This window comes from Microtus ochrogaster, chromosome 6 (genome assembly GCF_000317375.1).
Source record: "Microtus ochrogaster isolate Prairie Vole_2 chromosome 6, MicOch1.0, whole genome shotgun sequence".
Lineage (NCBI taxonomy): Eukaryota > Metazoa > Chordata > Mammalia > Rodentia > Cricetidae > Microtus > Microtus ochrogaster.
Window position 1 is genome coordinate 61,578,841 of NC_022013.1, and position 23,415 is coordinate 61,602,255.

Genomic DNA, 23,415 nt, shown 5'->3' on the forward strand with positions numbered 1-23,415 from the left:
CCCGGCTTAAATATTTAAACTAAAAAAAAAGGTTCTCACTGGAAAATAGTAGATGACTTTATAGTCAAGGTGCCGTGTGTCTGGGTACAAATAATATTCATTGACCCATACATAATGGAAGGAGGTGGCCATCAGGAAGGGACATCCCCCAAACCTGTTAGAAGCTTCCTTGAGTGGAAATAATAAGCCAGCCCCGCTTAGAGGGTGCCCTGTGAAGCCCATTCATCTGCCCTTTGGACCATCTTTCCCATCTTCTGTTCGGCTGTATCATGATGATGTCTATCTACTACTGAATGTGCAAGAGAAACAAGAACAGGTAAAGTCACCAAGGGGACTTTCACATCCCAAGCAATTAAAACATGCATAGACAGACTTATTTTGCTTTGGGAAAAATTAGATTTGAGAAAGAAAAATTTCATAGACTCTATAATACCTGCTGGGTACCCCACTCCCAGATTCCAGAGCCCCTGAGGATGAAATTTTAACCTTTACTTTGGCTCCATCCTTGGACTTGAATGTACATGTGGTCCATGTAGGGAAAACTGATTCTGGGAAGCAGGACCTACTGTCAAGTGGAGCCTTAGTCCCCATTCCAAGGAAAGAAGAATAGGCTCTTTAGATGATAACTTAGCTGTTATCAAGCCAGGTTACAAAGTGGTGCCTCTCATTCACAAACTATGACCCATTTATGAGAAGAGGAGAGAGCAGAAGACAGGCCTCTAAGCTTACACTGCTCAGTTGTTCACACTTTCAGGTTTCTTTCTTCTAAGCCCCTTCATGGCCAAGAGAGACCAGCAAAATCCAAACTGCTATGCTGGTGATGATACAGGGTCTCCCCGTGCTTCATTTGCAAACTGTAAAACTGAGTCCAACAGCCTAGGGTAAGTCCAGCATGGACTGTAAAGGGCCAGTGAGTGGCTGCAGCCAGCAAGAGACAGAAAAGCCATTTGGGATTTTCCTTTTTTTCTTCTTTTCTTTCTTTTTTGTTTTTCAAGACAGGGTTTTTTCTCAGTGTAGCTGTGGTGCCCGTCCTGGAACTAGCTGTTGTAGACCAGGCTGACCTCAAATTCACAGAGATCCACCTGCCTCTGCCTCCCAAATGCTTTGATTAAAGGCCATTTGGGATTTTTAAAAATAATGTTTATTAATTCTTTAGAAATTTCACATATGCAAATATTGTATTTGTCTTGTTCATCCCCCACTCCTCCACATGACTTCTCTTGGATCTACAACCCAATTCCCCAATCTTCCAAACTTCATGTCTTATTTAGTTCTTAATTTCAATAACCCACAGGATCTCATTGTGTTGCCCTTATATGTATGAGTGTGAGACCTTTTGCTATGCTCCAACACATGGCTCCACATACTAGGGCCCATATTCTTTTTTTTTTTTTTTTTTTTGGTTTTTCAAGACAGGGTTTCTCTGTGGCTTTGGAGCCTGTCCTGGAACTAGCTCTTGTAGACCAGGCTGGTCTCGAACTCACAGAGATTCACCTGCCTCTGCCTCCCAAGTGCTGGGATTAAAGGCGTGTGCCACCACCGCCAGGCTAGGGCCCATCTTCTTAAGAAAACTCAACTTTCCTTCCCCCAGAGCCACCAACTGTCCATAAGCCCATAGTTAGGGGTGGGGCATATGAGGCTCTTCTCCGCCATGCCAGAATGCATGTCTGCTGTGGGCCATGCCAGAATGCATGTCTGCTGTGGGAAAGCACAGATGCTGTGAGCTCCTGAGTGCAGCAGTCTTACCGCATCCAGAAGACACCGCTTCACTCTGGTTCTTCCCAAAGCCTGGCTCTTACAACAGCCCCCCTGTCGTCTCTGCAATGGTCCTTGAGCCATGGGGGAGGGTGTGTGATATAAATGTTCCAGTATGGCTGAGCACGTCACAGTCACATACACAGCCTAAGATTCTGTGTTAACCACTATCCACTGCCCCGAGAACGGGATATTTCCAAGCTGGAAGAACACGCCAAAGCATCCTTCATCAAATCTGGATTTGCAGGATTGCCTGATGGGAGCTTATAAGTAAGAGTCAGTGTGGACCTCAGAGGTGAGGAGTGATGGGCAGGAATGCTAACTGCTTGTCACAAAGGTTTCCCTGCTCCTTCCACATCAGCTTCGTTCACGAGGCTCGGTTCCTTAAAAGGCACGTAGAACTGTCTCTGCCAGTCATTCTGGCAAAACCCTTCCAATCAGTAAGGAGGAACCCAAGTGAATTCTGCTTCGGCAAACACGACTCTCTACTTCACACAGCGGCTGCTCCGTCGAAAATTAAGCTCACAGAGCTTTGTTCTGTTATCAGCACTGTGACTTCCTAGACCAGCACTTTTTAAGTTTAAAAGAAAAAAACTCTAATTTTGAACAATGTTAGTACATTCTAGGGAGAAAACAAAGGTCTTTTGTCAAGTAATTTGGAAAACTGCAGGATTAAGGAAGGCTAAATAGTTCTCTTGCCTTCAGGACTTCTCGGAGTCTTTTATATAGGGTAGAGTAGGAATTTTTTCCAAAGTATTTGATAAATGGAACCATTCTTTCCTATATTTCTGTATCTCATGCGACTATCACTTTAATACACATGTGTTGAGAAATGAAAACCTGGATCACATCAACCTGCTATCTGTCTGGCTAGTCCATTTCTCTTTTCCCACAGCTCACTGTGACCCATACTGTTGCGGGGTGGGGAGTGGAGGGAAAGTCCCTATTGACATAATGGCATATAAAAACAACAGTCTACTTCACAAACAATTACATTTGAAAGCCACATAGATCCTACCCTTGGGAAATTAGTTACAATCCCTCACAGCACAGCACTAGAAGTCACTGCATTGTGTAACTTGTGTCCAGATTGTCATAGTTCTAATCTATCTTAGGCCAAAAGTAACAATTAATGTAGGTGTTATTATAGCCCACTGATCGAGGGAAAAAAACATGCTGTGTCCATGCAGGCTATAGAGGTCTCTTCTACATGGCAGAGCCTGTCTTCCAGAAGGGAAGCTGACAGAGAGTGCAGAGTCATTGCATACATTGCCAGGCTGGTACCATCTTTCCAGAACCCCCCTCCCTGCAGGGTTTCCCTGATCCATAAATGGGTGGCTCTATTTGGTTGCATCCCTCCAGGTGGCATAGAAGTCACTCTTACAGAAAGTGTCATTTGGTCACTAGATATGGTCTTTCTTCAATAGTCAGACCCAGAAATTGCAGAGATGGAGGTGGCTGTCCCCCCTACAAGCCTCTCTTCTCAAAGGTGAGAAAACAGAAGCGGTTAATGAAAAAACCCATTTGTTCAAGACTACCCAGCTCATTTGAAATGATGGCCACACTAGAAGCCAGCCCCACTGCCTGCTTGCGCCCTCATTCCTCCCTGCCTGGATAGCATAGGCATCAAGGAGTTGGAACAGCAGCCATTTCACTCACTACCATCACTGAGACTCAATTTGCTCATCTAGAATGGCTCCAAAGGCAAAAGAAACCTCATAAAGTCTATTGACAGTATCAAACAAGTCAACGTGTTCCCAGTGACTTGGTCAACTGAACTGGTGTTGAATGTCTCTATGTACTAACAAGAAGGAAGCTATGGAAACCATCCATAGCTGTCAGCTATGTTCATCAAACAAGAGTACAGCATGATTACTGCCAGCTGGTTGCTACATATCTGGTGGGGAAGAGAACAGATAGCCACTCAAGACTACAGAACTCACTCCCAAACTGCCCTGAGTTTACCTTTCCAAAGGCTGCCTGGCTGGGGTTCATAACCACTAAGACCCATTGACCTATCAATAATAGGATACAAAAGGTAGCTCTAACCTCAGACATCATCAATTCCCTTGACTACTCTAGCTCCAGGCAATGGCAGAGGTCTCTGTTTTAACCACAATGCAATTGGAATGTTCCCCATGCTCCATCCTGCCCCAACTCCCTACAACACTCCAACAAAACTGATGTGGGATGTCCTTCTGCGTTTGTGTTGCTTCTACTGGTTGATGAATAAAACTGTTTCAGCCAATGTCTTAGCCAAGTAAAGCCAGGCGGGAAATCTGAACAGAGATATAGAGAGAGTAAGCAGAGTCAAGAAGACACCATGTATCTGCCAGAGGAGGATGCCAAAAAACCTTACCAGTAGGCCACAGCCTCATGGCGATATATAGATTAATAGAAATGGGTTAATTTAAATACAAGAGCTAGCTAGAAATATGCCTGAGTTGTTGGCAAAATAGTGTTGTAATCAATATAGTTTCTGTGTGATTATTTGGGTCTCGGTCACTGGGAAACCAAAGTGCAGTCTCCAGCTATGCAAAACTCCTGAATGTTGCTCTCAGAGTTGCATTTTCTGTAAGAACTCAACAGGTGACATCATCCTTAGACTAGCCTACTGCTCAGCAAAAGGGGCATTGCCATCCTTTTTGTTTTTGCGAAACAGTCCACACTCATTTTCTAGAGTAGGAAACATCATAGGTTTCTTTATGGGCAACATTCTTTATGGATGAAGAAAAATGGTAGAGACAAAATAACTTGAATCAATTTTTATTGTCATTTAGAGAGTCCTAAACTCCGTAGGTTAAACTGACAGCAATTTGCTTCACCACCAACCCCACTGCTTGAGTTACTTTATCTTTAAAGACAAACAATGGGCACAGGAAATGATAGCAGATCCCATTTTTAAAGTACGGATAAAGTTTGTGGGTATGGTGGCACATGCATGTAATCCCAGCACTCAGAAGGCTGAATTGGGAGGACTGAGAGAGCAAGGCCAATCTTGGCTACACGGCAAAATCTTGTCCCAAAACAAAAAGACCAAAAAATAAAAGTAAAAAAGATAAACTTTAGTTCACTGAGAAGGATTATTTCTTGTCATGGATGGATCTACTGCTGAGAGACACTGCATTCTAAAGTTTTAATCATTTACATCCTACACAGTGCAGCTACAGCTGCAGAGCCAGAGAGGGGCACAGATGGCAGCAGGCATGCCAAAGCCTAGGGTGCAGTTTTTCCTCTGCCAATATCTCCCTCTAGGCTCTTGAGCAGGTCCCAGATTTTTTCTGGACCCTACTTCTCTCACCAGCAAAACAAGGAGCTTATATTTAAAATAATAAATAAATAAGTCTAATGTCCGTTTTAGTAAGGAAAACTCAAGCTTGCTTAACCTTGCAGGTTTTTTCCCCAAGCAACATAAATAAGTAAGATGTGGAGGTAAAGTGTAACAGTAGAAAAGATGTTAAAAGTGTCATAAATTCAAGTTACCCAGTCCTCAAACATGAATTATAGGAGAGACTGTTAAATGAATGGGAACAGATTTTATAGCTATATTTTCCTTTTGCAAGGTTTTCAGATAAATCATTGCCTATGGCACTGACTGTCATTTCCTTAACCTGGAGCATTCGAATGTATAGCTCAGCGATGGCGTGGACAAGCCACAAGTCAAAGGTAATGTTTTTTAGAAATTAACCATGTCTAGGTCATGCCTTGGGTCATGACATGCTGACATACTAGCATCTGTTAGGAAGTGGGTGTGGCATTGGGGTGACACACACTGTGATTTGCAGGTCCCTCCAGCCCAGGACTTCTGGTAGCAAGAAATGTCTAAGGGCAAAGCTGCCATAATTACCCTGGCCATGGAGAGCAGGTTCAAGTGGACTGGTGTTTTTGAAGCACGCTGAACTCGACTGCCCCCTAGAGGTGGCATGAACAGAATGCATGTGAGTTACATAAATTCTACCATGGAGAAAATTAAAAGGTCTGCCACTAGAATGTTTTCTTTTATTCCCTTGCCTTTCAAATCTGGGTTCTTAAGCAATGCCTTCATTTATCTACTACAGAAATAGTGGGGTCCACAGAGAATACAAACATAACAGATGTTCGCAACACATGCCTTTGCTTTGTTTGTTGTCATTGTTTCGCTTTGAGACAGGGTCTTGCTATGTAGCTTTGGGTAACCTAGAACTTGCTACAGAAAGCAGCCTGACCTTGAACTCGAAGCTCCACCTGCCTCTGCCCCCCCATGTGCTGGGTTTAAAGGCCTGTGCCAAAATGCCGGGCTTGTCGGCATACAGCATTACCACCCTGCATCTCAGTGGCTTTCTCCCGTACAATTCTGGTTCCTGTTTTAACCTCAGGAAGCATTGTCTTCCACATCTTTTCAGGGCTGGGAGCAACTGTGACAAGAACAGTAAAACTCTGGGGTCTCTGCCACGTTTTACCTCCAGTGGGATCTACAATTGTCACAGAAGCCCAAATACTGGAGGCTCAGCTTCCTTGTTTATAAAAGGAAGGCAGCCACACTTGCCCCCAACCCTCAATGGCAATGGGAGAACACAGACAAGAGCATGCATGAAAACACCCTGGGGGCGGGGGGAAGTGACAATTTGGTCAAGGTGGGTTGCTGCTCTGTGACTGATGACATGGAATACCGGCAGTGACTTTAACAAACATAAAAAAAAATTAAAAATAAGAATAAATTTTAAATGCTGTCTGCAGATTATAGCCCAAACTCCAGGAGCTGTTTGGCAGAGGTGTAAGTTTGGAGTAAACAGAAGCAGGCATTCTCCACAGGCCCCTCCTAACTGGAGAGGAAAACACCTGGAAAAGACTTACTCTCAGTATTCCCTAGAGCCCCAGGAGGGTGGCCACCTTTCCCTTGGGCACCACCGTTCAGGAACCCAAAAGTGCAAAAATTAGAAAACATCTAGAAGATGATCCCATCCTCCTTGATGGCTGCCCTTGGGATGAACAAGAGAGCGCCACTCACGGGAGCCCGAGTTCTCTCGTCCCGCCCTGCATCCTGTCATTCCAGCAGACCGTGCCCTCTCATTGTGAGGATTTAAGTTGACAAATACATTGAATTTCATTGTGCATGAGCCTCAGCTTTTGGCAAACCAACATCTCCTTTACAGGGACTGCCAAAGAGCCACTGGTGGGATAAAACCTGAAAACCCCACAGAAAAGAGGGAGCCCCTCTCTAGGGGGTAATTTAGTAGGTAGATTAGGCGATACTTGATTAAGAATAAACCTCTCTTTTCTATGGATATACACAGTGTTTGTACAGAAGGGCTGAATGAAGTGGAGGATTAGGTCACAAATCCACAGGAAAAAGCTGAGGACTTTTTTTCTCAGAAGAAATATGCAGGTTCCTCCACATTCGGAAAACAGTCATACTTTATTGGGCGGGAGAAAGGAAAACGGAGACATGTACACACAACAGTTTTCTTTATGGGATCTCACTTGGCTGAGAACCGGGCAGCCCAAAGACCCTGAGCAAGGCATTTGACACCCAACAGTCTAACTGCTAATAAGAGCCATGATTTGGAATCAAGCCTACCAGAAACTGATTGTCAACTGAGATTTTTCAAGACTGCCCATATACAACAAAAGCCATTTGTACTTCTTGGGAATTTTAGTGTGAAAGAAAACCAGTGTCACAATAAATCCCAGGGGGGGGGGAGATGAGAGAGAGCATTTCTGTAGAAACTGTCAGTACAATCAGAACAACACCCACCCCCTATCCCGCAAAACAGCGTCTTCTACATGTGAACAGTCACATAAACCCTTTTTATCATTTGAAACCATGAACAAACAGCTCAGGCCAGCAACGTGAGATTTACCCACAAGCCAAGGGGACACCCCCAAGTTTTATGTACCTCTATACATTGAGACAGAAAAGTATGAAACAAGCAAAACTCATCCAAAGGTTAAAAGATATGTTAAATTCTAATGAAGTTGGAACAGATGTGGACACTCAAGCTGAGCTGGGATGGCCTTTCTCATCTTTCCATATGTTGAAAAAGATGGTTGAAATGAAATCTCCCTAAGTCACCGTGCGCCATGCCTACCAGACAGCCATGAAAAACTAGGAACTTGATAAATGCATTTTGACAGTGATGAATCTCTGAGCATTGACTGGTCGGGTTTCCTCTCACGGCAGTGCTTAGGTAAGTGTGCCATAACATGAGAACATAGATCATCGTTAGAGGAACAATTGTAAGCACAGAAAATTGAAAGAGAAATAAATTTAAGTCCGTGACTTGGAGAGATGGACAGAAAGACATGAGGCTTAAAATTGTTGCTTAATATATGCATACCGCCCTGTGAAGAAAAAAACTTAGCAAGCTTGGGGACTTCACAATGAAGTGTGTGTTCACTGGAAGCTGTGTATTGGAGACTTGATGTTTGTACACTTCCTCTGCTAGTAGATTCTGACTCTAATCGGAAGAACAAAGTTAAATAAAGTCCCCTGGGAGGAAATATGGACATACAAGTTTACTTAATTTAAATTATTCCTAGATATTTTGTGATCTATTCATTTTGCTTGTTTTAGTCTTTAGAATTCTACTAGAACTAGAATAAATGGGAACATTCACTCACTTTCCCAGCGAGTCACAGTGGGGTTTAATCACTGGTAGAAAAGGAACTTTACAGTTCCCTGGGAACCTATAATTTGGAAACGGAAGCACACAAGAACAGACTTTAGTTTTCAGGCAATAAATTGAAGAGAACTCTGCAGACATACAACAGAAAAGGAGCATAAAATATTGGCTTGCGTGTTTCTTAGAATGTTCGTTCATTAAGTTGATAAGCTGCACAGGGGAAAATGGAGCCAAAACCTACAAAGAGGTCCACTGGGATTTCTAATTGGCATGTTTCTTCAGCAAGAAAGGAGAGGTGGGGGTGGGAGAAGCATCCCACTCTAGTTAGGACTATTTAGTGTGAATCTCATGAAAGATCACTTGTTGAAAAGTCTCCATATGGGTTCTGACGAGACATACAGAAGCCCAAAGCCCCAGGGCCCAACATAAATATCATACTTCCATAATCTGTGTCCTGGGAAAAGTTCTACAGAATTATACAAGAAAATTATAGAGATTCATATCTACCTTCATACGCTCAACATTAACTTAAAAAATGTGCGAATATTTCTTCCTTGTTGTTCCAAAGGTGCTTGACTGAAAATGTCCGTTGACTAAGGCCATACTCTGTATCTTTATGGCTCAAAAAGATGAAACAGTCACCAAGTATCTGTTGGGTGATAATCCTCAAGGCTGTCATCTCCTGTCATTGAAAACTCACTATCAGCCTCTGTTGGAAGAAATGCTACAAGAGTTGGAACCATACAGGACCCCTTCCCAAACCTAACCTTTTTGCATGCATCGGGGAAGATAGGGCTCACTCACAGTCTGATTGGAAGGAGGAAGGACTGGGGAGATTCTCTGTTTTCATTCAAGCCAGAAAGGACCAGCATTTGAAGATGATCTTGGCTACTTCACAGCTCTTTAGCCTTCCATCCCATTTTCTTTGGCCATGAGCATACATACATCTATAAAGTTAAATCAAGAGCTCTCTTCCTACTGAGTATGAGTGTTCTCCTTTGAGAAACAAGGTGTTTTCAGACAAAAAGGAAAAAAAACCCTCCAGATGAATACTAAACCGTCAGCCCTCTTCTACAGACACAATGAGCTAGGTAAGGTTTGTTCTAAGTATTGTTTAATACCAAAAGAATCCGGTGGGATAGAGTACAGGCTGGGAAACAGATTATAAACCAATGAGCAATTCGCATACAGATGTGCGAACTCCCAGGTTGCACATAAAAATTCACACTGATGACTTACTTTGGACAACCAGAAGATCCCACAAGCCTATATACTCAGTTTTGTTAGAACAATGCTCATTAGAGTTTAATGACTTGTGTCTTCAGATGAGGCATGGGCTCCCTAAAGCCTTACAGTCCTCCCCCCAATTATGTGCACAACTAAGGCCCACTACGGCAGAAATCGGAAATCTGTCAACACGCCCACACTTGCTTTTCCTATCATTTAAAAATAGGTCTCCAAAATTTGTCTCTTAACACTCCAAATGATCAGCCTCAGTTATTCAGACTTTCTGATACCTGCCCCTTCCCTAAGCAGAGTGAGTTCTCCAACCCTCTCGTCAGCCATATGCCTTGCCAATAACCGGAAGTGGAACAAACACCATCAGGTCAAGAAGAGGCCTACGACTTCTCCAAGTCTGGTCACTCTCCTCTGCCCCTGCTGCTGTCAGAGACCAGTTTTTCTTCGCCTGAGCTTCAGAATGAACACACATGAAACAGCTGCCCCTACAGATGTGAGCAAGTAGGACAGACGCCTGGCAAAAACTATTCTGGAGCAGCGAAGACCCTAGGTCAACATGCAAATATAGAACAATACACCATGAGTTCTTTAAAAGCCTGAGTCTGGAGATGGTTGTTACAAGGCAACTACTAACCAATACATCTCTACCAGGCATCATCATTTTTCCCCTAACATACAAACCCATCTCTTGCATGTGTTACTAACCAACAGACACCCTGAAGGTAGTTGTCACCCCTGCCATGAAATTATAAGAAACAAAAAAGCCACACATCACATCTTGCTTTGACTTACAGTAGTGATTCACAACCTTCTAATGCTGTGACCCTTTAATACAGTTCCTCATATTATGGTGACCCCTAACAAAAAAAAAATTGTTTTTGATTCTACTTCATAACTGCAATTTCATGACTGTTATGTATTGTAATGTAAATATCTAACATGCAGGCTACCTGATAGATATGTCATGCTTGTGGAAAGGTCACAGCCTCAAAGGGATCACAGCCCAAAGGTTGAGTAGCACTGACCTAGAGGCTCCAATTTTTACCTTTTGTTATTGTATCCTACAGGGAGCAGAGGAATCCCTGAGTGAGTGGAGTCCTGAGTGCTATGTGTTGTTGACATAGGCACAGCCATGTGAAGGATTTCATAGCCTCAGGCTCAGAGGGAAGACAATGCCTTCCTCTGGAGACCAAATCTCAATGTCTAGTATGTACAGAAAATGCCCACCCTGGTGTTAGCCACCTGAATATTTATGGCCTGGAGACTACTCCCCTACAGAGACTAGTCTCGCTGAGATTAACTAAACCTGTCTCCTTGATCCAACTGTGTACCATAAGCCCTGCCTCCTTGTTTATCTGTATTTAATAACCCTGCCTTCTTGTCCAGCTGTATGCAATAATCCTGCCACCCTACTCAACTCAATGGAATAAACACACCGAGCTTCCAGGATGCTTCAGTTTCTCCAGCAGGGAGACCAGGTCACCAGAAGTCAGCTATCTGTTCATGTGTCCATCTGTCTGTCTTCATTTATTTGACACCCCAGTTAGATACAACCCTGAAGCCATTCTGGACACAACAATGCCCTTGTTTAAGCAATAAATGGTAACTCTTTAACTTTGTCATTAATTTTATGTGTCTCTTTCAGCTCAGCATATTCTGTCTGTCTCTGTCTGTCTCTCTCCCCTCTTTCTTTGTGTGTCTCCTTCTCTGTGAGTGTGTGTGTGTGTGTGTGTGTTCTGCTTCCTCCCATCTTTCTCCTAATAGAGTGTCACTATGTAGACACTATGGATCCCAGACGGGGGACTTGTAGTCTTCCTGTCTCAGTGCCCTAGTGCTAGGATTATAGGCCTACGTGACCCCAAGCCCGGCTCTGAGTTCTTATTTGAAGCCTCTTCCAGAAGTTATTACTATTAGAGCAATGTGCTCATAATCTATTTCTAGATACCATCTAGCTGGCTGGGTAAAATCAAGGCATCAATCGTCACAAGCCACCAGTGCCGAACGAATCAAATTGGCCAATGCCAAACTTTCAACCACACCTTAACCAACCAAATAAACCAAATCCTGGCTGACACTTAAAGACTAACATAAGAACAGAAAGTACTTAAAAGAACACTAATATTAAAAATGAAGAGCATCTAGAAAATTCCATTCTCAGAAGGCAGCAATTACTGCATCTCAGCACATCTGCTGAACAATTCAGGCAAGGGGGAGATTGACTCCCTATTAACCTCAAGCAGAGACACTTCCATCTCAATTAACTGTGACTTCTTTTTATTGCATTTCAAATGTTATCCTTTATTTGGGGTGGTCAGGAATGCAACTGAGCAATTCCAGACCATGTTATCTTTTATGAACTGGTCTACGAGGCAGTTATCAAGGCCCCTTAAGAAAACACAGCTATACAAAAGTTCATGGGCCAAAAACAAGACATTAATTTCCGTAACTAGATGTGTCCTAAGAAAAGAACAAATTGCTACACAGAGAAAAGACAAAAATGTATATGCTCAATGCAAACCAGAGCACAACCATGTAAACCCTGCACATAACATACAACTCTTTTTTCTTATTATAAGTGTTTCTGTGTATATGTGCATATATGTGTACATATGGCATGGTAACCTGCAGGCATTGGTCATTTTTCCCCCATGTGGGTTTCAGGAACCTATCTCGGGTTGTCAGCAGCAAGTGCTTTCACTTTGAGCCATCTTTCTGGCCCCAGGCAACTCTTTTTCAATGATTTCTCATCTTTTCTTGTTATTTTAAAGACAGTCAGTTATCAGCATTTCTTTTTCTGAGCACAGCCTGTGCCGGGAATGATTCTGAGCTCTTGAGAAACTCCAACTCAGATATAACAGTGCTCTGGAGCAGAAGCAATCAGTCCTCCTGTTAAGACCAGGACTCTGAGAAGGTAAGTCATCCTTCCAGGAATACTCCGGCCATATATTTTAAAGTGTGGAATGTAATCCAGAGCCAATTAAGATATAGCAACAATAATCCCCTCAATGGAAGTTCTTGCTCCAAGCACTGGGTATTTTATGGTTTATGCTCGAACTGTGCCTTGCTGTGCCAAGCAGAGAGCACAACATCCCACAGGAAGATGGAGGCAGAGAGCACAGCATCCTGCAAGGGGTGGAGGCAGAGAGCACAGCATCCTGCAGGGGGATGGAAGCAGAGGCTGTTCCTGCTGTTGGGATATCCGAATCCAATCAGGCTGTTGCTCAGGTGGCATGCAGTGGAAATGGGATAACAGCTAACACAGAAGGCAGCACAGCCTGGAACACTGAAGCAGATAATGAAAGGCAACTATGACTGCCATGTTCCTCTGCCCTCATTTGTGGAGGACAGGAGGACCCGGAGTCCTTCAGAATCTTTCTTTTTGTGACTTCTAATCACAACACATGTAAAGTGACCAACATTGCTCTGGGGAATAAATGTGAGAAATACATTTTTAAAAATGTGATATATTTTTTTAAAAAAAACTACAGCGCTCTTCAAATTTTAGTTACTATCTCATTCTTTAGACTTTGACCTAATATCTGTGACAGAAGAGAGACTAAGATCCCAGTTCTTAGACATGACCTGTTAAGATTACTGAGGAAGCTATGGGCACATTTCAGCTAGAACCCATACTAAAGTGGACCCGCGAGCAAAGAGGACCCAGTGTTAGCTGTGCTCTTAAGTCTAGGCCAAGCATCCATGCAAAGGACACTAGAACTGGCACCACGAGGCACGTCTAAGACAGAGAGGCACCGAAACTAAAAGGAGCTGAGAAACCTCCGTCTGGGATGGGATGCAGATTTTCCCCACATTCCTTCCTTGGAACAGTTATTCATTTCTCTTTTGGGCAATTAAAAGGATGAACTATGAGTACACACTAAAATTATCTACTTCTATCTCCAAGGAGGAAACCAATATATAACTGCAGAAAGACACTAACTAATAAGCAGAATTTAACATGAACTCAGGCCAAGTTGAACTCAAATTGCTCTGGTTAAAGACAGGACTGGAGTAAATAAAAGCACTTCAAAGCCAATGTCCTATTCAAAGCCTGAATGTTTTATTGAGCACATGGGGAGAGCTCTGTCCCAACACAGCTATGGTTAATGAGAAGAGATGGCTGTTCTGGTCTATCAGTTGCTTTCCAAGGTAAGACTATCACTGAGAGATAACTGTACCCACTATATTCAGACAGAGTAATGATCTCTTTTGGAGTCCCGGTTTTTGTAAACTGATCAGAGGAATGCATCTGAATGCCTTTTCTGATAAGAACACACATTCCCTCCCACACAACTTAAACACAATTCAAAAGAGACTTGACTTGCCAATCACGTAATTGTAGCCCTTACCTTTTAAGGTGAGATACAGGAAGGAAGAACCTCTGTGAAGCAATTTCAGGACTTTCCAAACTCAGCTCTTTTTGAACATTATTCCAGAAATGATGCTTTTTACTGAGAAAGCCTTATTGAATTCCCTGAGATTTTCCTGTTAGTGCTGGACTCAGGGCAAAGTAAGGCCCACCATTGCTATGTACAGATTCCTGCAGCACTGGCTACAGCAAACAGTCCATCTCTAAACATTTAGGTATTAAGAAGGAGAATGTAGACTTACCTGCAAATGCTGTGAGTTGTCGACCATGCTATCTTCGCGCCGGCGGACTTCTTCTAATAACTGGGCATTCTTCTTCTTCTCCAGCTGTTGGTTGTGCTTGAGGCTAGCCACCTTCTTATTCTGATCTTTCATATGCCTGAGAAAAGCCAGCAGAGTGTGGTTATGTTCAACTATATGGAAGGCATGCATTGTCACAATAGATTCAAGAAAGACTTTAAGTGCAGAATATCCTGGCACAGGCTAAGGAAAACCAGGGATTCTGAGAATCCTACATCTACTCAACCACAAAAGTGTGGGTGCTGAGCACCCACAAATGTCAGGTGTCAAGATAGCACTGGGATGTCAATGGTGAATAAGACATGTGTAATTGTCATTTTTAAGGAGCAGTATGTTCAGAGGGAACATAAATACTAAAGATATACAGTTTGGGTCTCCTAAAGCTGAAGGAAGTAAACAGCATGCCATGAGAAATGGTGGCATGCATACCAGAACAGACAGAAGATGGAAGGAGATGAAGTTAGACACTGTGGCCACAGAAATGGTTTCCAAAGCATATCAAAGAATCCCACCAGGAGGAGCAACCCAGGGTATCTCCCCAACAAGGCAGCTTCCCAGGTAGAAAGACATATGATACAAGACAGAAGAAACTTGACTCCAGGGGAAACAGAGGGTTACAGGAAGACTCCATCGAGTAGAAGTGAAGTGAGGAAAGAGAACTCCAAACGCTAGTGGGCAGGGTACACAACATCCACTGGTCTGGGATACCGCTTTTATTTCCTTCAGAGTAGCTGCTGTTCTCATTATTATTGTTCGTTTGAATCCTGTTCTTTTTCTGAAATATTAATCCACTACTTTGTCTTTTAAAATAACAACCCAGAGTCCCTGATCAAATACATTGTTAATACACAGCTCAAAATTTTACCTAAATACAATGTTGTACAAGGCCCTGATACAGTTTCCAGTGGGTCATCCTGACATGGAGTGTCAAGATGGTAAGGTCAAAGGACAAAGGATAGGTTAGGATTACATTCCGTAGATGTAGGCTGCCATGTTCACAGCAGATATTATAAATCTAATCTAATGCGACACGTGGCAGGAGAGCAACGCCAAGGGCTAGGGACCGGGGCCATGAAGAGGAGGCTAGGGTGTGAATCCTCGACATCCTTCCTAGTGCCTTCTCCTGTGTCCTCGGCACTCCTACAGCAACCACTGTGACTGAGCCCTGACGCCCAAGCCCAGCACACTGAGGAGCACAGATGAAAAGAGAACTAGATGATGAACAGCAGAAGCGTCAACTGAACCATTGCATGAAGGTAACTCTCCGCCAGTCATTCTTCCTTCAGTCCTCACAGAATGGTGTGCTCTCCTGATGGAGGAAGGTCATTGGTTAAGTAATAAAGAAACTGCTTGGCCTCATAGGTTAAAACATAGGTGGAAGGAGTAAACAGAACAGTATGCTGGGAGGAAGAGGAAGTGAGCTCAGAGAGGCCATCACTCTCCTCCTCCGCTCCCAGAAAGTCATGCAGAAAACTTGTAGCTCACCACTTTCACTGGACTTGTTGTCTGGCAAGAACCGAGAACCCTACTGTCTCTGCACCTCCATCTTGGAGAATGCAGGCATACATCACTACACCTGCCCCTCCCCCGTAGGTGCTGGAGAGCTGAACTCAGGTCCTCATGCTTGTTCAGCAAGTGCATTGCCAATGGAGGCACAGCCAAAGCCTGCAATTGCTTCACTAGAGAACACTCTCAGAAAAAAACACAGTTTATACTAATGCGTACCATTAAATAGAACCAACTGCTAAATGCCCTTATCCAAGCACACACAAATAAAGTAGAGTCTGGTGGCAAGTATTTGCATGAAGAAATGGCACAGCATTCTCTGAGTATTCCAAACACAAAGACCCCATTTCTATGGATATGACAATTTTTAATAGACAGATGGATGGATGGATACATACATACATACATACATACATACATATAAACATAAATAGTTACATACACAGACAGACAGATAACATAGCTACATAGATAAATAAATTCCAGACTCCAGGTCTTTTAAAGTTGTTCTTCACTTCAAATGAGTAGCTAAGAAAAATGAAGATCTGAAGCTCCGTGGCTGTGGGGCAGGACTCTCTCCAGCATTTTCAGCCATTTCCTCAAACACTGCTTTATTGAAAATGCAAAATTTGACAAAAAAAAAACTGGATTTCAGGCAGGAGGTAGCCAGGTGATAAGACTGGATGGCAGGTGTTCATGTGACTCTCATCAGCTACAAACCCAGTATACGCCTTCCCTGTGGACGTACAGCGACTTTCAAATACATTTCTGACGGCTGAACTTTATTCTGAGTTGCCAAGAAAACCAATAAGGAAGAGGAAGATTTCCCTTTGGTGGTAAGAAGGAAGCAAAGAGCGGCACTGGCACTGCAAAGAGCGGCACTGGCACTGCAAAGAGCGGCACTGGCACTGCAAAGGTCAGCAGTCTTTGGGTAGTAAAGAACTCGCCACTCAAATGTCCCTCAAGAAAGCCGGTTCAAGTGGCACCTGGAAAGTCAGGTAAGGGAGTTGGGAGATGCTGCAGTCCTAGGTCCCTCAGCTAAGACAGGGTCTGCTCTGCACAGAGAGTGGCGTTCAGTTAAAGCATGACCACTGTGAGCTTTTCTGGGGTGCTTGCAGCTTCCCATAACCACATCTACAAGACGCCTGCCAGGCCCACTATCTTGCCATCTACAGAAGCAGATCCACACTTAATAGATCAAGGTGCTGAACTCCAAAGAGTCTTCTAGAGTCCCCAGTGTTTGGGAGGCAGGTTCTACAGAGCTGTAGACTCCCTACTCTCATTCTAAACTTTTTGAGGAGAATGTCATTTGTGTCTCTTTTCTAACTCTCGCCCACTAGAGTAAACCTGCAATCCCATGGGGCTCACCTAAGGAGTTTTGGTCTCCAAGGACTTGCCATTCAAAATGTATCTAAGATTCAAAATAAAGACTAAAGAGATTGGAAGACAGTTCAGCCGTAAAGAGTGTTTGCTCTACAATCACGAGGACTGAGTTTGGACCCTGACACACACGTAACAAACTAGGCATGCCATGCATGCCCATAACTATAACTCCAAAGGGGCAGTGAAGACAGGGGGATTGCCAGGACTTGCTAGCTTTTAGCCTAGTCAAGAAAAGGCAGGCACCAGGTTCAGGGAAAGCGAATAGGCAGAAAGTGATACACAGGGATGCTTAACCTCTCTCCTGGACCCACACACTCTCTCTCCCCCTCTCCTTCTCCCCCCTCCTCCCTCTCTCTCTGTCTCTGTCTCTCTCTGTCTCTCTGTCTCTCTCTGTCTCTCTCTCTCACACACACACACAATGAAGCTCACAAAAGCACTTGTGCACAAACATAGTACATTGATGAAAACATTTTTATCGAAAATAGAAATGAAAATTAGAAATTGAAATTGAAAACTTCCGCTTGTCCGTTAGAAGGAAATTGACTGAAGAATTGAGTACACTGACAGAATGGGGATCAGGCTAGCTAAAGGATTAAGGCCAGATGAGAAAGTTCCAAGACTCCAAGACATTATAAACAGGCACAGAGAGCAGCAGGATGATACATACAATCTTAACTGTTTATGTAAATATATAGCCCATTTGGAAACACAAAAACATAAATGGGAAGCTCTGGAAATCTCACACTGGTCTACAACAACTGCTACTAAGCTAGTGGGGAAGAAAAACAAGTATGAGAATGGGATTGGGGAGAAAGGAAACTCTGTGTGTGTGTGTGTGTGTGTGTGTGTGTGTGTGTGTGTGTGTGTGTGTGTGTGTAGTAGGAGTGCATGCAAGAAATGCACTGACAGACATTAGACATAAAAGGCACAAATCAGTGACTTCTGCCCAATCAAAACACGAAGCATTGCCCTCCCCGCCTGAGGAATCACTATCCAACTTCTACATATCTGGAGCATTTCACCCCTTCTTGACTTCACAGACATTGTACTGTGTGTGATCTTCCTGTCTGAAATCTTCCCTGGGCACAGAATGATCAGAGTTGTCCATGTCTTTTTGCATAGGCTTCTGTACTCTGTATGAGTGCTTGCACATGGGTGTGCGTGCCCACATGTCCATGACTGTAAATGCATGTAGAGACCTGAACAGATTTCCAGAGTCTTCCTCATTCACCTGCAACCATATTCATTGAGACGAATCCCTCATAGAAACCAAAAGCTGGGCCACACAGCTAGTATAGCCCACCACGCTGCTCTGAGTGATCCCTTGTGTATGCCCTCACAATGGGTGCTGAAACTACAGACAGGCTGCCATGCCCGTCCATCATGTATATGAATATTGGGGGTCCAAACTGAGATCCATGTGGTTGCATGGCAAGCGCTTTGCCCAATGAGCATCTCCTCAATGTACAAACATATCTGTGTGTTTGTGGTTTTACTCCTTCTTAGATCAAGTAGTATTCTGTTGTCTGAATATTACTATAGTTCAATTAGTCAGTTCTTATCATGGGTAATTAGACTATCTAAATTATTTTACTGTTATGAATAAAGTGGCCATAACTGTTTTATACCAGACTTTTGTAGAAATACACTTTCATTTCTCTTGAGTAAACAACCGATGCACATTCAGCTAGGAATGAAAACTGGCAAGAACGACCCCAGTGCAAGCCCATTTCTAGAGCCCATGGACCGGTATTTTAAGTGTATCTGTGTTATGCAGTCACTAAAAACATTATTTTTAGAATCAGATTTTCTGGGATGTCATCAGAAGTTTCCCACTTTCTAGGAGGGGCAGATATTCAATGTCTCTGTGCCTCAGTTTCTTCACCTAGAAAATGTGGGCTCCTAATTGTATCTTACTCAAAGGTGACCGTAAGGAGCTGATAAGTCAGTCCAGGCTGTATGCTTAAAACAGATCCGGGCATGCTCTTTCTCTGCTCAACTCTCAGCTTACAACAGAATGTCATCACGTCGTGTGAAACTGGACACACATATTTAGTGTCTTAGTTCTCACCCGTGACAGGTATCGTGACTGCCTCACACAGTGGCTGTGGAAGGCATCAGTGGGAGCTTTTTGTTCTATGCTGATCTGCCCTGGTATTTCTTTTCTGATGAGTTACACTCCCGGCTGGCAACGCTGACAGCAACACTGAAGAAGACCACGGCAAGCATGGGTGTGTGAAAACACTGAAGTGAAGCCATGTGTAGATGGCCACACACACACACACACACACACACACACACACACGCACGCACGCACGCACGCACGCACGCATGCAATGGAAGCCAGCAGTCTATACTATATGCAGAATTTCTGATAACAAAACCTTTGCTCTTAACCACTGAGATGGTCCCACTGTTTTTGGTGATTGTAAATATCATTAAGTATTTTATCACAGCTATAAATTTGAAAGGGCTACCACAAATGTTCTAAGGCTATTCTTATAGCCATGACAAAGGCGTTATATGTTGCAAACAGGATCGTTCCCAATGCAGCTATTAGAATCCCCCGTCCTCCCAGCAAACATCCGTGAAACAAGACAGGGGGCGAGAGTGGATGCGAGAGCTGGTGAGGCCTCTAGTGCCTTTCTCTGGGAACATCATGGTATCAGTGTGCCACCATAGAGAGTCAAGCCTATTATTTACCCACTAATGACCAAGTGCTCAAGCCATGGACATCTGACAAAAGCAGGCTCTTCTGAGCAAGCAGACCACACACAACTGTAACAGATGCAGAATTAACTAACAATCTTGGCTCTTATTTCTTACTGTTTGCCCTCCCAACTGGTTATGGAATTCAATAAACACAGGCTGAAAATGGCCGCCTCGGGGTGGCTTTCCTCCTTGGGAAGAACTAAATTTAAAGGCGTTCCATTTTATGTCATCCTCACCTGAGATCATATTATGTGCCCTGGCCCCTCAGCCCACAGAAGGAAGCAATTCCCCTTCAGGATGACCCAAAGCAGAGACCCCTGCCTTCTTCACCTGCCCAGCAAGTCTCTGGCTCAGGGTACTACGGCTCCACATATACCCTGGGGCCTTGATCCTTGTCTCAGAGCCAAGAGAGCAGAAAGCCGGTGAGATGGGACCCTTTCCCTCCATCAGTTTCAATGCCATGACTGATCAAAGCACCATCACTTCTTGCCAGGCCCATTATGCCCTTCTTGCCTCGCGACTCTATTTAAGCTCCTCACCCACTGCCTTTTCAAACTTCTTTGACAGTTTCATGCATGTATTAATCCATAGATAATTTTCCTCACCCCCCTCTTTGCCCTCTCTCATCCTCCGCTCATTCCTCCCAGTAACACTGCATCTCACCTCTCTCTTTCTCCTCCTTGCCCCATGTGTGTCTGTGAGTGTGTGTGCATCTGCACACGTATGCCCACATGTGTCTTTGTTTCCTGCTGATCTCATTCCAGTGGCTACGCTACTGAAGAAAATGGTATTCCCACCGCAGCACCATTATCTCCTAGCAGGGAGGCCTGAGACCTCACGGGACCCTTTCCCATCCATCATGAAATTTGGCGGTGAGAAGGGAGGGGATAAGGAGAATCTGAATATGCTTTGCTTTCTCCTTTTCTTTCCTTCAGTTCACTGGCACCCTTAGCCTAGGGGATGAGCAGGTCCTTCCTTCTTAGCTAATCCTCTCTAGAAATTTCCTCTAGACACACACGGGGCAGTCCAGATCGCCAAGAAATCTGTTAATCTACTCAAAGTGACAAGACTAGCTATCACTACACTAGATACTTAGCCAAAAAAAATGTTTTTTTAATTTTAGACTAAAGCAGAATATAAATGAGGATTATTGTCTGCTGCTGATACAAGAGCAGTATGAACTGTTAAAAAAAAAAAAAGCACTTTAAAAATTTAGACCTACAATCCAGGGGGGTATAGTGAAACAAACAAACAAACCTGGGCATTGTTTTCTTAATTAAATTCATATTCAATGAATCATTGCAGTCACAAGGGCTCAAATCACTGAGATACTGCGTGATGTGTGGGGAATATAAGTCATATATCACCTACTTAACCTATTAGGAAAGTCCTATGTACTTGTCCGTTTCACAGATGAAGAAGCGACACAAAGTTGTGGAGCTAACAATGTCAGAGCCTCAGTTGGTCCCGCTCACAAACTGTTCCTTGGTGTCTACGCCATGCCAATCAAGTAGGGAGAGTATCGTAGCATTCTTTTCTATTGTGCCCTGCATTCTCCTATCTCAGGCAGCTGTAGCAAGGTCTAGGAAGCAGACGAGGCAAACCTCATGACACAGCCTGTGCTCTCTCTTCCAGTCCCTGTAAGCAACAGTAAACTGAACAAGATGATCCTGGGCGTCAACTGGATGGGGTGCTAGAGAACTAGACGCACAGGAGGGGACAATCCCAAAGGTGTGTCAGCCTCACAGTGGCAACAGCGTGATGAACTGACAACCGGCCAGGAAGCCACACACAAGGCCAGCAGGCACCTGCAACCTTCCTGTAACTGCCTGTTCTCAATAGGATCACCTTCCAGTTATAAAGTCTTGTGACCCAATCTATTCTATTTGACCAAATTGTTTCTTGACTATAATATTCTGAAATATTATTGTCTTAAAGACTTTTATTCTAGTTGCACATGCTAACTAGAGGTAAGGACAAGAATGACAAAAATGAGTGACAATGAAATCAGATTTTAAAAAAGAAATGGGAGAGAAAGACAAAGAAGCAAAAAAAAAAATATGTTTATGTCATTTAATGGCTCCCCCGAGGATGGAGCTCCAGGGAGCATGGGCAAACTCAAAACAAGGCAAAGCCGAAGTTAAAGCCCCCGCCATGCTCCTACTTCCTATCTCCTCGGGCACACCATTTCCTTCTCAAATACGAATAAAAAATGGAATCTGAACATTTAAAATCAAACATTCAACATAATTGCCACAATTCCAGGGAGCATTGTATCCTTCTAGAAGCCTGTACCTCTGCTGTTAGACACAGGAACATTAGGGCCAATTTGGTGGGGTGTCAGCTGTATTTACAGTTTGGGGTAATATAAAAACAGATGGAAACCGTGAAAATCGACTCCCAGGAGGCTAGTGTCAGAGGAAACCAGCATTCCACAGTCTGGCCCGAGGTTGGGGCAATCTGCCCAAACAATATACAATCAGAGCAACCTCCAAGCATAGGGCCACTTGGTCTGAGCAAGACCTGTTTTTAACTGCATCTGATCTGGAACTGGACCACAGCAGTTCAGACATAAAGCAGGGGTATAACCGGGTAACAATCTTACACGATGATTTTTCAAATGAGAGTAGAGAAATAATGTGTTGGAGTTTTGATTCTCTGCTATGAGAAATCAATTGAAAAAATGCTGTTAAATAATAAAACCTCTCTCTGTGTTTTCGGAAGTCAGAGACCATATGAAGTGCTGTGCTAAAGGCTATAAAAATATTTCTGCTGAATGAAATAACGCTCTGACATGGAGGAGGATTTTATCCCCACTCTACACATGAATAAATGGAGGCTTGCAGAGGCGACTGGCCACATGTCATTCGGTTTCTAAGTCGGGAGTAGAGAATGTAAGCCATTGTTTCTGGGATGCCAGAGACCACAGTCTTATCTGCTGTACTACAGCAAAAGTGAAATATGAAATCTTGGCCACAAAACTGTACAGAGCTTACTAACCAGGCCTAGACACTCACTTGGGAAAGTTAACCATCTTTTCCTCTATGGAGGAAGCCTCAATACAACCAGTTGTTCTATGTAAACATTGGAGCATGTGGTTGCACTAAAGTGTGGCTTATTAGACTACCCCAAAAATAATTTGGACTGGTGTTAAATTAGATATACTGAGGCACAAAAAAGTTCCCATGAACCTATCATCTGCAAACGGTACTCGGCTATGCCCTTACAGCCTATGTGGTTTGGTAACACAGGCACAATCTGGCCGGTTGAGACCAGGGCATCATCCTGATTCTATTTCTCACCATTAGCCTTAAAATGGGGAGAATGGAATTCTGAGTTCATGCCATTTGCTGGCCCAGTTCTTCCCTGGAAGCTGCCTGTTGGCCGGGGGCTGCCCTTGGTCCTTAACAATGCACCATCTACAGATTCAGTGCAATCCCCATCAAAATCCCATCAAAATTCTTCACAGATCTGGAGAAGACAATAATCAACTTTATATGGAAAAACAGAAAACCCAGGATAGCCAAAACAATCTTATACAATAAAGGAT

General features: G+C 43.6%; 1 protein-coding gene across 13 annotated transcripts in view; it reads right to left on the reverse strand.

Moving 5' to 3' along the window:
* The window catches only part of Erc2 (ELKS/RAB6-interacting/CAST family member 2), a 907,844-nt gene that overhangs the window by 398,989 nt on the left and 485,440 nt on the right, over positions 1 to 23,415 (reverse strand). For all 13 annotated transcript variants that reach the window (XR_003377058.1, XR_003377054.1, XR_003377057.1 and 10 more), the window contains one exon: positions 14,208 to 14,343. Coding sequence is in view for 2 of the 13 variants with exons in the window: in XM_026779811.1 (XP_026635612.1) it covers positions 14,208 to 14,343 (136 nt within the window). In the remaining 11 variants the exon portion in view is untranslated. The remainder of the gene's footprint in view (positions 1 to 14,207; positions 14,344 to 23,415) is intronic.